Here is an 11,864-nt window from a genome sequence, read left to right on the forward strand (position 1 = left end):
CAAATAGGTCTTTCAAGGGTTGTAATGTGGTTAAGTTGATTGTTTAAGGAAGAAAGGGGTAAAAGGCTCAAGACCCGAGAGAATCCCCAAGATATGCAATTGTGTATTTGAAAATTTTGAATTTTGCAAGTTTATTTTCAACATTTTTTTTTTGCTTTGAACTTTTTTTTTCATTCTTTTGAATCAATGTAGGCAATCTCAGATCATGCGGTCCATCACTCACTTAGCATTCATGTTTCTCAGGCACGGTACCGAGCACTCGATGAGAGACACAATTTGAGACGTGTTCATATCAAAGACATTGGAACACTTGCCTTTAGACATTGTTTTATTGTTGCTTTGCTGCTTTTTTTTTTTTTTTTTTTTACTTGCTTTTTGAATGTTATACAATTACACATCTTCCAATCCCAGGGTTAAGTGAATGTGGGTTGAAGAAATGAAGGCCAAGCGTTAGACGAGGCTCAAAATGGTTGCTGAAGAAATGGAATGTGATTGAATGGTTAACAGGGAATGACATGGTTGCAAAGGTGCCTCAAGTAATTGGTGTACCTTGGGTTTAGTTCGGTAATTGATTTTTTTTTTTTTAATTGAGAATGAATGAATGAATGAATGGAAAATTCTATGATCGAGATGTAAAGGAAAATTGCTCATTTTATTAATGGAAAAGGTGAACGAAACACATGAAATATATAAAAAAAATCAAAGTGGAAAACCTATGCTAGACATGAATGGGGGAATGGAGAAGAATGATAAAGAAAGAAATCATGAAATCTTGCACGAAGGATCTGTGTGCCCTGTATTCATTACTTCTTATCGCCTGGAGGGACAGGAAGTTTGTTTGCATCCATCAAGTCTTGAATGACGTCCTTCAAATTCCAACATTGCTCCGTAGTGTGACCCCTTCCTTGATGGTACTTGCAATGGACATTGGGATTCCATTTGGCGCTCCTTTCTTCAGGTTTTGCTCTATAAATGGACCAATAGGTGTGATCAAGCCTTGACTGTAAAGGCGATCAAAGGCCGCATCATAAGTCATTCCTAAAGGAGTGTAAGTTCTTTTCTTCTTGGGCAATGGAGTATCAAGAGCTAACACTTCATTGAGATCAACTTGGCTTATATTGTTGGTAGTATTTTCGTGCTTAGAAGACGAAAAAGAAGGATGGTCGTTCTTCTTGTTTTTCCAAGTGTTATTATTATTACTACCAGCAGTCTTTATTAGCTCATTCTCGATATTGATGCCGATGTCGTATACAGCTTCGAAAGTGTTCAGTGGAAGAAATTTGAGATGTTCCCTATATTTATGAGTCAGATTTTGAATAAAGAGGCAAACCATCTCTCTTTCTTTGGGAGGATCTACCAAGAGTGAAGTTGTTTCCCTCCTCCTGTTCAGGTAAGCGGTGAAGCCTTCATTCTCTTTCTGTTTGAGAATGGAAAGTTCACGTTCAGAAGTTTTAGTTTGAATTTTACACTTGTAACGATTCATGAAACTTCCGGTGACATCTTGCCAAGTCGCAGTATGCTTGGCATCTAAGGAATAAAACCATTGTTGGCAAACATGTTCTAAGGAGAGAGGGAACACCGTAGGGAAGAGTGTTACGTCCAATCCCTTAAGAGCCATGGTTGTAGAGAACGCCTTCAAATGGAATATTGGATTGTCAGTAGGCTTGAACTTTGGAATATCAGTAGTGGAGAACTTTTCAGGTAGTCTATCCTTCACATCCAAAGGAGTGGGAGGCCGTTCCACATAAGTGAAATCCTCAGAGATCTTACTCATTTGTTCCTTCAGTATGTCAAGGGTGGAAACAGTGACCTTGTTTTGTTCCATGGTAGTGACCCTAGTGGTAAGGGTTTGCATCATGGAAGACAGTGCCTCAATGGATTTGTTGATGTTCTCAATGTCTTCTTTAGTGGCCATTGAAAGGTGATGAGTAACGGAGATGACAAAGTTCTCTTTGAATGCCTATTAGATCTGAGAGATTGTTGCGGTAATGGCTCGAACCGTATTGATCTATCCCTGTTCCTTGACCAAGTACTGTGAAATAAAATAATTCACTTAATTGTTTGACTCATTGCTCAAGATAGGAATGGAAGGAAAAAAATTAGACATTTGAAAACAGGTGAGAAAACTCCACTCATTTTTTATTATGACGAAAAAAGGGTGCATGAACCTAATATACGATCATAAACGACCTGGTGCATGACTCGAGTCGGAACATAAAGAAAGTGTGTGGACTATACTTGACTCGTGAGTGACTAAGTGATGTCATAAGACTCGGGGTATAATCGTATGGCTAGACATGTGAACAATAACCAAAATGACTGACGCGAGGACCAAATTAACACGGAAGACTTGACTGACGCGGTTTTTTTTTTTTTTTTTCCGTGCCATGATGGGCATTCCCGTGCCACGGTACGGTACACCGTCAGACGGTGCACTGTACCGTGACATGACAATTTTTTATTATTTTTTTATTTTTTTATTTTTTTTTTGGAAAATCCACCGTGTCACGGTGGAAATTGTCGTGACACGGTGAACTTTCCCGTGCCACGGTAAACATTCCCGTGCCACGGTACGACACACAGTCAGACGATGCACTGTACCGTGACACGACAATTTTTTTTGTTTTTTTTTTATTTTGGAAAATCCACCGTGTCACGGTGGAAATTGCCGTGACACGGTGAACTTTCCCGTGCCACGGTACGGCACACCGTCAGACGGTGCGCTGTACCGTGACACGACAATTTTTTTTTTTTGTTGCTAATTACTAAGTGAATACGGTCCATTGGCAATCGTTAGTCATAAAAAAAATCCACCATAGACAAAGAAAGATCGTTAAGGTTAGGATCAAAACGACCAAACATAAAACATGTAGGCACAATGATGCAAAGGATAGTTCGCAACCTAAGGTCAAGTTCTATGTTCAACTATTGGTCAAGCTTTGGGTGTCAAAAGGGTACCATGGTTAAGAGTTTGGACGCGTTAGCAAGGCAGCCTCCCTTGAGGGTGTATGCCAACGGGCGGCTCCGCGAGTTCTTGATGAAATCGAACTCGACTCCATGGTTTGGGTGGATTTAATAACTCGGATGAACCCTTATTGCCATGAGCGTTTTTTCGGTCGATAGAGCTTAAATCCCCCGGGGCTAAGACGCATGTAAAACACATACGTTTTTTCAGAAAAATCGAAGGAAGTCGACTGTGAGGAAAGAAAATAAGCCACCGGACTGATTTTAGGACTGCCATGACACGGAAAAAATTCCCGTGACACGGCAGATTCTGCCGTGGCAAGGCAGTCAGAAGATCTGACTAGTGCCCTGTTTTCCTTCGCGTGCAACCAAGTTATCCAATTTTTCCTACGGGACAGACCTGAATGCGACGTTAAAACGTCTATGCCGATGCAAAAATGCCAAATTAATCACAGGAATATTTTTTCAAGAATCTTTCAAGTCTCATCCACTCATCTTAATTAAATATCGATCACTCAAATCGATAAATAATTAAGAATTCTCCCCAGTGGAGTCGCCAAATTGTAGGCGTCGCTCGAAGTGCGCCTACGTTAAAAAGCATGTGGTGAATATGCTTGGAACTCATAGGAAGTAGGAATTGACATAATACGATTAGGGACAAGGAAAGTTGGGAGCCGCCAACAAGTTTTTAAGGAACTTGTAAACCGTTCACGGATCATAAAAAGGCAACCACGATAAGGGACAACGATAGGCAACAACGATTGACCCGTGAAGGTTACACCCCATTTATAATCCATGAGATTACTAACTCCATATGGTTCGGAACCACGAAAGGAGGATCGGGGATGATGGTACGAAGTGAGTCATGGAGTCACATTCACCCGTATTGGCCTCTACTCGATTCTTATATTGAAAAGCATTCCTGTGATCTCAAAGGCATACAAACAAAATATTCAATTCGTTCCAAACTATTATTTAGCTAAATTGGTTGAATATTAATGCAACATAATTATAAAATATTGTGATCACTTCAATTAATAATAAGATTAAAAGGATCCTAAACCGGTTGTCCAAATTATCTTATTAGGCGTGATTTTCAATTACATATTCCCTTTAACATGCAATACGGTGATCAATAATAGAATAAATTAATATTAAAACCAAATTAATCACAATTCCAACAACATAAAATCGTTAGAAAAATAATAGAAATAAAAGGAGCATGATCCTTACTTCGATTCTGTTTGTTTGCAACTACAAAATAATAAACGAGTTAGTAACTTCAAGGAAATAATAAAACGATGATTAAATTAAAATAAATAAAATAAAGTTGATTTGGGGTCAAACCCTCAAACAGTTCTACCTTTCACGCCTTGGTTTAAGGACAGAACCTCGAATAAAATATGGACTCCTTTGAGTACTTGAAGAATAAATTTTGAAGTAGAGAAGGGTAGGCTAGTGTTTAGGCTAAATCATAGAAGAGAGAAAATAAAATTAGAGAATTACTCGGTGCCCCGTTCATCAGAAATGAGGGGGTATTTATAAGGAAAATGTGCTGAGGGAGCACACGGAACCCTAAAATGATAAAAAGCCTAAAAAAGTATCCCGTGACACGGTCAAACTGTACCGTGACACGGGAAGCTCCACCGTCAGACGGTACACTTTCCCGTGATATGGTACATTTTTGGTGTGACGCGGGAAATTTTCAGAAAACGGGATAAAAAACGCGTTAAGGGTTTACGCGGAAAAGACACGGAATGTCCCGTGTCACGGCAAACCTCCCGTGTCACGGGAAGTCCCATCGTCAGACGGGAAGGATTCCCGTGACACGGTAGGTACCTGCCGTGGCGCGGGAAATTCCAGCCTGTTTTTCCGTCTAAATACATTTTTAACCATAATTTCCTTCGGCATTTTAAGTGTCGATTGATAATTTCGGGCCTTTTCTGACTTTTTACTATTCGGGCTAAAATAAGAAAATAATTAAATAAAAATAAATAAAGGGTTTGGGCCAAAAATAAATAATAAAACGATAAAATAAAAAAGGTTTGGGCTAAAAATTAATTAATAAGTTTGGGCTGAAATTAAAACTATACTTTTACCAAACATCAAGACTAATCCATGGACTGTTCAAAAATATGAATTTAATAAAGTACGATTTTTTAAGCACTCTCGGGATTAAATACTAAACCCGATCAATAGTGGCGGTGAAAGGTTGTTCATCATCGGGTTTGGTTTTGGGGAGACATTTTTAGGTGTGTACACTATATATATATATATATATATATATATATATATATATATATATATATATATATATATATATATTAATTATTATTCTTAGCTTTATTTCTAATCTTATTCAAGTAATTCAAAGTCAAAAAGAAGACCCTAAGGTTCAATCTTTAATTTTTTAACTAAGGTGTGAAGGCAAAATCCAAGAGAGACAATAAAAAAAAAAATAAAAAAAAAAAATCGTTTGTAAGTTCAATAATAAAAATAATAAAATAAAAGCAATTAGAATTATTTTTGTTGGGCTTTCATTTGGAGAGAATATTTAATTTTTTTGGTTTTATTTACTGTACTTATTTTTGTTTCTTTGCTTACTAGTATGAGTAAGTATTATTCACTACCTGGTATGGGATAAGCCCAGCCCATACGATAATAAAAAATTATTTTTTATATTTTTTAAAGCTAAAAAGAATTAAAATAAGTAAAAGTGATAGCAATGGGGGTAAAAGCAGAACCCGCTAAAAAACATCCAACTCGCGCCAAAGGTTTTCTGAAGGCCGGAAAACCGCTTAACTTTATCGAAGAAAATCCGAGTAGATCTGGCTCTGCAACCTGTCAACTGTAACAAGAAGAGATCGTCCGTCAAGAGGTGTAGCTCTCCCTTAATTGTCAGGTGAATTGTTCTTATGATTTTTAGGGTTTTGTTGTTAATTGAAATGCTATTAACTGAATTGTTGGTTGGGTTATAGTTACTCCTTTTGAGTAGTATAAGTGGAATGTCATTTATCGGTGGGATTGGGTAGTGTTCTTTTCAATTTCTTCGTAGTCTTGTTGAAGTATATAATTAATTACTGCTTTTTTACAATAATTTGTGAATTCATCCCTTAATGTTTAATTTGTTATTTTTATTTGAAAATTAATGTAATGCATTATGAGGAGTATGTGAAGGAAGTTGTTGAATTTGAAGCCCATTTTTAATAGCTGTTGAATTTTGCGTTGAACTTGTTAAGCCCATTAGAAATTTCCTTGAATTTGGTGGGGTTAATTTGTGAATTCAAGTTTGTATAATTCCTTTGGTTTGTATTTTGACATTAATATATGAATTGGAGTTGGTATATTTGTTTGGTTTGATATGGAGCTTAAATCACGAACTTGTGTTATTACAAATTTCCTTGAATTATTGAAGTCACATGGCTGTGTTATGTTTTGTTTGTAGAAATGGAAGATTCTTATACAGAAATGGAACAAGCTTATATAGAAAATGAGGTTGTGTCGCATGAGGAAGAACTTGAGGAGGTATAATTAGCTGTGTGCTTTGATAGTAGTTTGGTGTATTTTGTTTATTGTAGTATGTTCTACATGTCAGTTGTTTTTTGCGCAATTTGATTTGTAGACTTCCTCATTAGAGCATTTGTAGTTGAATGTAATGTTTTTTATTGGTAGTTGGAGCTGTTATCAACCCTTATTGCTTCAGTAGATGATTTCAACCATTTGGAGCATGGTTTGGAGGAGGTCTTTTGTACTCCTTTACGTTGTGTGGTTGAGAAAGAAGGACAAATTGAAGAGGTATAATTAGTTGAGCTTTTTTTTTTTTTTTTTTTTTTTTTTTTTTTTTTTTTTTTTTTCGTTAGTAGTCTAGTGTATGTATTTTGGTTATTGTAGTACGTTGTACATGTCAAAGTTGTTTTGTGGGCAGTTTTATTTGTAGACTTCGTAATTAGAGCATTTATAGTTGAATGTGTTGTCTTTTGTTGGCAGGTGGAGTTGTTATCAACCCCTATTGCTTTAGTTGTAGATAATTTGGAGCATGGTTTGGAGGAGGGCTTTTGTACTCCTTTACGTTGTGTGGTTGAGAATGAAGAAGGACAAATTGAAGATAAACTGAACCACTATGAAGTAGGTATGGTTTTTAGTATTTGGCAGGAGGCAGACAAATTCTGCAGGCAGTACGGGAAGCAGCAAGGTTTTGGAGTTTTACGTGCAGCTGGTAATTACAAAATTAGGAATGGTAGAATTGATAATACTAAGTTGAGGAGTTACATATGGAGATGTGAATGTGCTGGTCATCCTGACCTAAGACGAAAAGTTAATGGGAAAAGGGTTTATGGTGGTGGTTTAAGTTTGCAGCTAAATCGTAGGAAGACGAAGAAATGTGGTTGTCTTGTGCAAATGAGGGCAATTTGTAAGCATGATGGTTCATGGGAAGTTAGGAAGGCAGTCGTAGAGCATGTGAATCATAATTCTACTCCACGGAAGTCGAGATATATTTAAATGTTTTCGGCAAGATGAAATAACTAGTGTGGTTAAGAGGAGCTCTTTAATGATTGCAGTGCAGGGAGAAAAGTGACGCAAGTACATCGTAGTTTGGCAAAAGAGAGGGGCGAAGTTGAGAACATGGCCATCACCGAAAGAGACTTAAGGAATGTTCTAGCTAAGGAGAAGAAGTTGAAGATGAGTGGCGGTGATGCAAATGCAATGCTTGCCTATTTCGATAAGATGAGTGCCGATAATCAGAACTTTTTTCACAAGTATAGGCTAGATGATGATGGTAGGTTGACCAATGTGATGTGGGTTGATGCCCGGAGTAGGATAGCGTATGAGGAGTTTGGGGATTAAAATCGATCTAGGTAAAAGATCTACAACATAAAATTCATTTAAAATAAAAGACAACCCAAATGTTTAAAAAAAATAAAAAAGAACAATATAATGATTGATTAGTAAGGAAATATACCGCAAGAAATATTGTGCACCCTCCACAACTTTTGGAATAACCCATTGGGTAGAACCTCCTGGCAAAGCTTCCTATAGCATGCATAAGCTGGTCGATTACTAAGGAGCACCAGTCATAGGACTTTCAAACGCTGCAGGTAAAAACGGGGGGCATAACCTTTGGCTTGTTGTAGGACACAGTATATCAACTATAGCAAGGAGCAAAAAGGCAATCTTGAAATCTAATGGACCTTCAACTGCTTCAACAAGGCTTTGCCTAGGAATTCCTTCCACCAAACTGGGTGTAGTTTTGTTGTACCTATTGCGTACACAGTCTAGCATAAAACTCATTTTTTCGGTGGCTTTCTTGGGTACCGGCTTCTTTCCCATCGGAATACCAAGAACCCAATGAACTTGAATGGGGCTAAACCCAAACTCTTTGCCATCTATGGTAACCATAGACCTAGAGTTCACATCCACCCGTGTCGCAAGCCAATAACATAATTCCCGTGGAAGCTGCCTGTCAACAAGGGCATACAGTCCAGCAAAACTCATTTCCTTCACTAACTTTCATTTATCTTCATCAAATTTGCTTATTGTTGCACCAAAACTCTCTACACGGCAATTAACATTTTCAGGCTGCACACACAAGTTAAACCGTAACAAAACCTAATAATAATAATTTACTAATTCCAAATAATTAAACTTAAGACAAACAAACTTAGTGAGTCCAAATACCCATTTCAATTCCATAGAGCATCTTTCAATTACTGTGCCGAGTTCCTTCATCTTCCCACCCTCGCTAAGAGAATTGTCCTACAAAAACAAAACGGTTTATATTGAGTAACCTGAAAATAGGGCTCAAATTACAATACAAACCACAAAGGGAGATAACAACATATACATCTACAGCAACTGACAATGAAAAACTCACCCTAAACACATCCGCACTCACTTTACGAGGGCGACACCCGTCACTTGCATCATTACCCGCTGATGTTTCAATCACAACCTTGTACAACATATTATAAAGAAGTTCAGTCATTTGAATTGAACAAAACATATCAAAAATGGATAGACAATGTGTAAAACCAACACACAAAGGAACCATAGAGACAGAGACATGAGAAGAATAACTCAAACAGATAAGAAATTGTCAGAGGTAAGCAATGGATAAGAAACCAAAACCCAAATAATTAGATAAGCACTTGTTAAATCAAAGGTTTCATTCTTAATGTTTATTATTACAGCGTTCCCAAAATCAACATAGAGATGTTTCAAAAGACCCCTGATGGCAGCACACCCGAAATTAATATGAATGACTACTTTTTAAAGGTGCATATAATTGTCATCCATTAATTATTGGGATATCATGGGAAAGTCAAATGTTAATGTTGATGTAGGATCAAGTAAATAAAGAATTAAGAGTCGTAATCACCACCAACACTGTAGAGAATTAAATAAAATTATTCATCAGATGCCATGCAACTATCTTCCACTAGAATAAGAGCTAAGCAAATATACAAGAGCTAAACAAATACTACAGTAGCCAAATCCTGTTGCATCAATATGCACCTACTCTAAATAACCAGAAAATCATATTGAATGTTCATGTTCTTAAAACAGTGGCCAGGTGTCTAATGGACATAGTGAACCATAACTGCAGCTAATAATCTATTTATGAACAATATTAAAAGCCAAGACTAAGTATTAGAAATTTGGAAGTTGGACAAATTCTTAATTGTAATATATTGAGTTATAGGATATCTTTTAACTCGGAGAAGAAATGGATAGATTGCAGTTAACTATACTGACTATCCGGGTTATAAACTAGAGTGCAGTTAACTATACCGACTATCCGGGTTATCTAAAGCCTCAAAATACTCTCCATCATCAATTGTAAGCTTTCTAAAACAAAATAATCATCTAAGCTATTATATAAGATTACAAGGGCACCTGAAAACAATGCTCCATTTACGTCTCCACTTTACTATATAAGATTCATAATTACCTAAGTTAATATAAAAGATTCATCAAAGTCATCTAAATTACTAGCATATGACTACCAACTATATAAGATTCATAATCATCTAAGTAATTATATAAGATTCATAAAAAAATATCAAAGTTACATGCATATGACTAAGTACTTATCTAACTTCATAGTTCTAACTATACCCCAAAATTCCTACAATCAAATCAAAACTTATTATCTCTGATCCAAGACAATTCAAAAGTAATAATTCACACTTGTAATTGCACAAAAAGTACACACTTGTAATTGAATCAAAAAACTATACCCCCACGTTTAAGCTACCCCTAACTACCCCCTAACTACAAATTAAATCAAAGATACACACCCAAATTTCCAAAATCAAGAGTAAGTACCTCTTCTACATCGCCACTACGAGCACCTCCTCTGCTAGCACCTCCTCTACGACCACCTCCTCTCTGAGGACCTCTTCGACCACCGCCTACAACCCCATTTCGCAATTATCAAACAAACCAGAATAGAAAACCCCTAATTGTAACTGAAAACAAAATACACTTTAAATTTCAAAATTAAGTCAAACAATTATCATTACCTGACATAGTACAAACCCTAAACACCGAATTTGGGTATAAAATTCAACAAGCTTTTTCCACAATAAGATTAAGAAGCGAATTTTGTTGGAAATTCAACAACTTTTTCCGATGTCGAGGCGGTTCGATGAGAAACAGGGACGAACAAAGAGGAAAACACAAGGAGCTAGAGAGAAAGAGGGAAGATGAAAGAGGGAAGAGGTTTTCCGATAGAATAGGAGTGGTTTTTTGGAATGAGAAAAAAAATTTACTGCTTGGTAATTTCTTTAGTCAATGCGCGGAAATTACAATTTTTCCCCTGGTATGGCCCAACGAGCCCATACCTGGTAGTGTCTATCACTACTCTTACTAGTATCATGTTAGGATTATTTTGATTATTTCTTGTATCATGCATGCATGCATGCGAGATTGCTTCCAATATTTTAATGTGGCGTGTTTTATTTGTTATACACTTACACATGATTTTATTACATTATTTTTTAATCACAATATTGCATGTTAATCAAGACTGGTATTTGAATATGTTGCCTATTAACTCTACCCAATAAGGGTCATGTCCATTCATAATGGGCCCTATAAGTTTGGCCTTATTATCCCTGTCCAATAACCAAGTCTATCTACAGCCCAATTCCCCTTCATATATATATATATATATTTGGCAAAAAAACCCTATTATTAATCTCCCGTCTTCCACTGTTTCTCACTTTCTCTCTCATACTTTCTCTCTCCCGTTCTTTATCTCCGTGCTTTCTCGATTGGTCTGGGGAACAAACTTGTGAATTGTGATTCATTACTGGTAATTCTTTAATTTTTTTGATTCATTTCTTAGATTAGACTTCTGATTTGATGTATATTTGTATTTTTTTTTCATTTTCTTTTGATTTCTGTGAGTGTGAAATTGGGGATTGAAACTTTTTATTTGACTTATTCGCAAGTAACAATTTTAGGGTTTCCAGTTAAATGAATCTTTGGTCTTTGCTATTAATTATGTTTTATGAAATTGTGTTCTTGGTTTTCTTTTGTTGTTAGTTTTGTGATTCTTTTCTTCCTAACCGTTGACTATGTGTTAATTTTAATAACAATTTTTTATACATGGGAATGGAGATTGGGTTTCTTAGAAAATTCCGAGTTGTTTTTATTATTTATTTATTTATTTTTTGGAAAATTAAATTCAAAATGGTGCGGTTTGGTTGAACTGAATAGTAATATGGTTTGATTTGGTTTTTAAAATCCCAAAACAAAGTTATACGATTTGGTTTCCGTTTGGGTTATAAATCGAAATCAAATCGTAAATTGAACTTTCACTTTTAACCATGGGTACTTCAAATGTAATCACCCCTAATCACAAAAAGTGTAACTTTTACAAAAAAATGGGTAAA

General features: G+C 36.2%; 1 protein-coding gene across 2 annotated transcripts; it reads right to left on the bottom strand.

Annotated features, from left to right (window-relative positions):
• Nucleotides 1-4,397: 4,397 nt before the first annotated feature.
• On the bottom strand, nt 4,398-10,830 carry LOC110723392. Of its 2 annotated transcripts, XR_002511719.1 has the most exons (7): nt 10,488-10,830; nt 10,291-10,376; nt 8,837-8,914; nt 8,641-8,718; nt 7,925-8,541; nt 5,709-5,812; nt 4,398-4,431 (listed from the first exon to the last, which is right to left on the bottom strand). XR_002511719.1 is itself a non-coding variant. In XM_021902740.1 (6 exons), exons 1-5 carry the CDS (start codon nt 10,492-10,494, stop codon nt 8,473-8,475), a joined length of 318 nt encoding a protein of 105 aa, XP_021758432.1. In that variant the 5' UTR covers nt 10,495-10,821; the 3' UTR covers nt 5,309-5,812; nt 7,925-8,472. The 2 variants fall into 2 exon arrangements, 1 of the variants encoding a protein (XP_021758432.1); XM_021902740.1 differs by lacking the exon at nt 4,398-4,431 and having other exon boundaries at nt 5,309-5,812; nt 10,488-10,821.
• Nucleotides 10,831-11,864: the final 1,034 nt, after the last annotated feature.

Source organism: Chenopodium quinoa, unplaced genomic scaffold (assembly GCF_001683475.1).
Source record: "Chenopodium quinoa cultivar QQ74 unplaced genomic scaffold, ASM168347v1, whole genome shotgun sequence".
NCBI classification, from domain to species: Eukaryota; Viridiplantae; Streptophyta; class Magnoliopsida; order Caryophyllales; family Amaranthaceae; genus Chenopodium; species Chenopodium quinoa.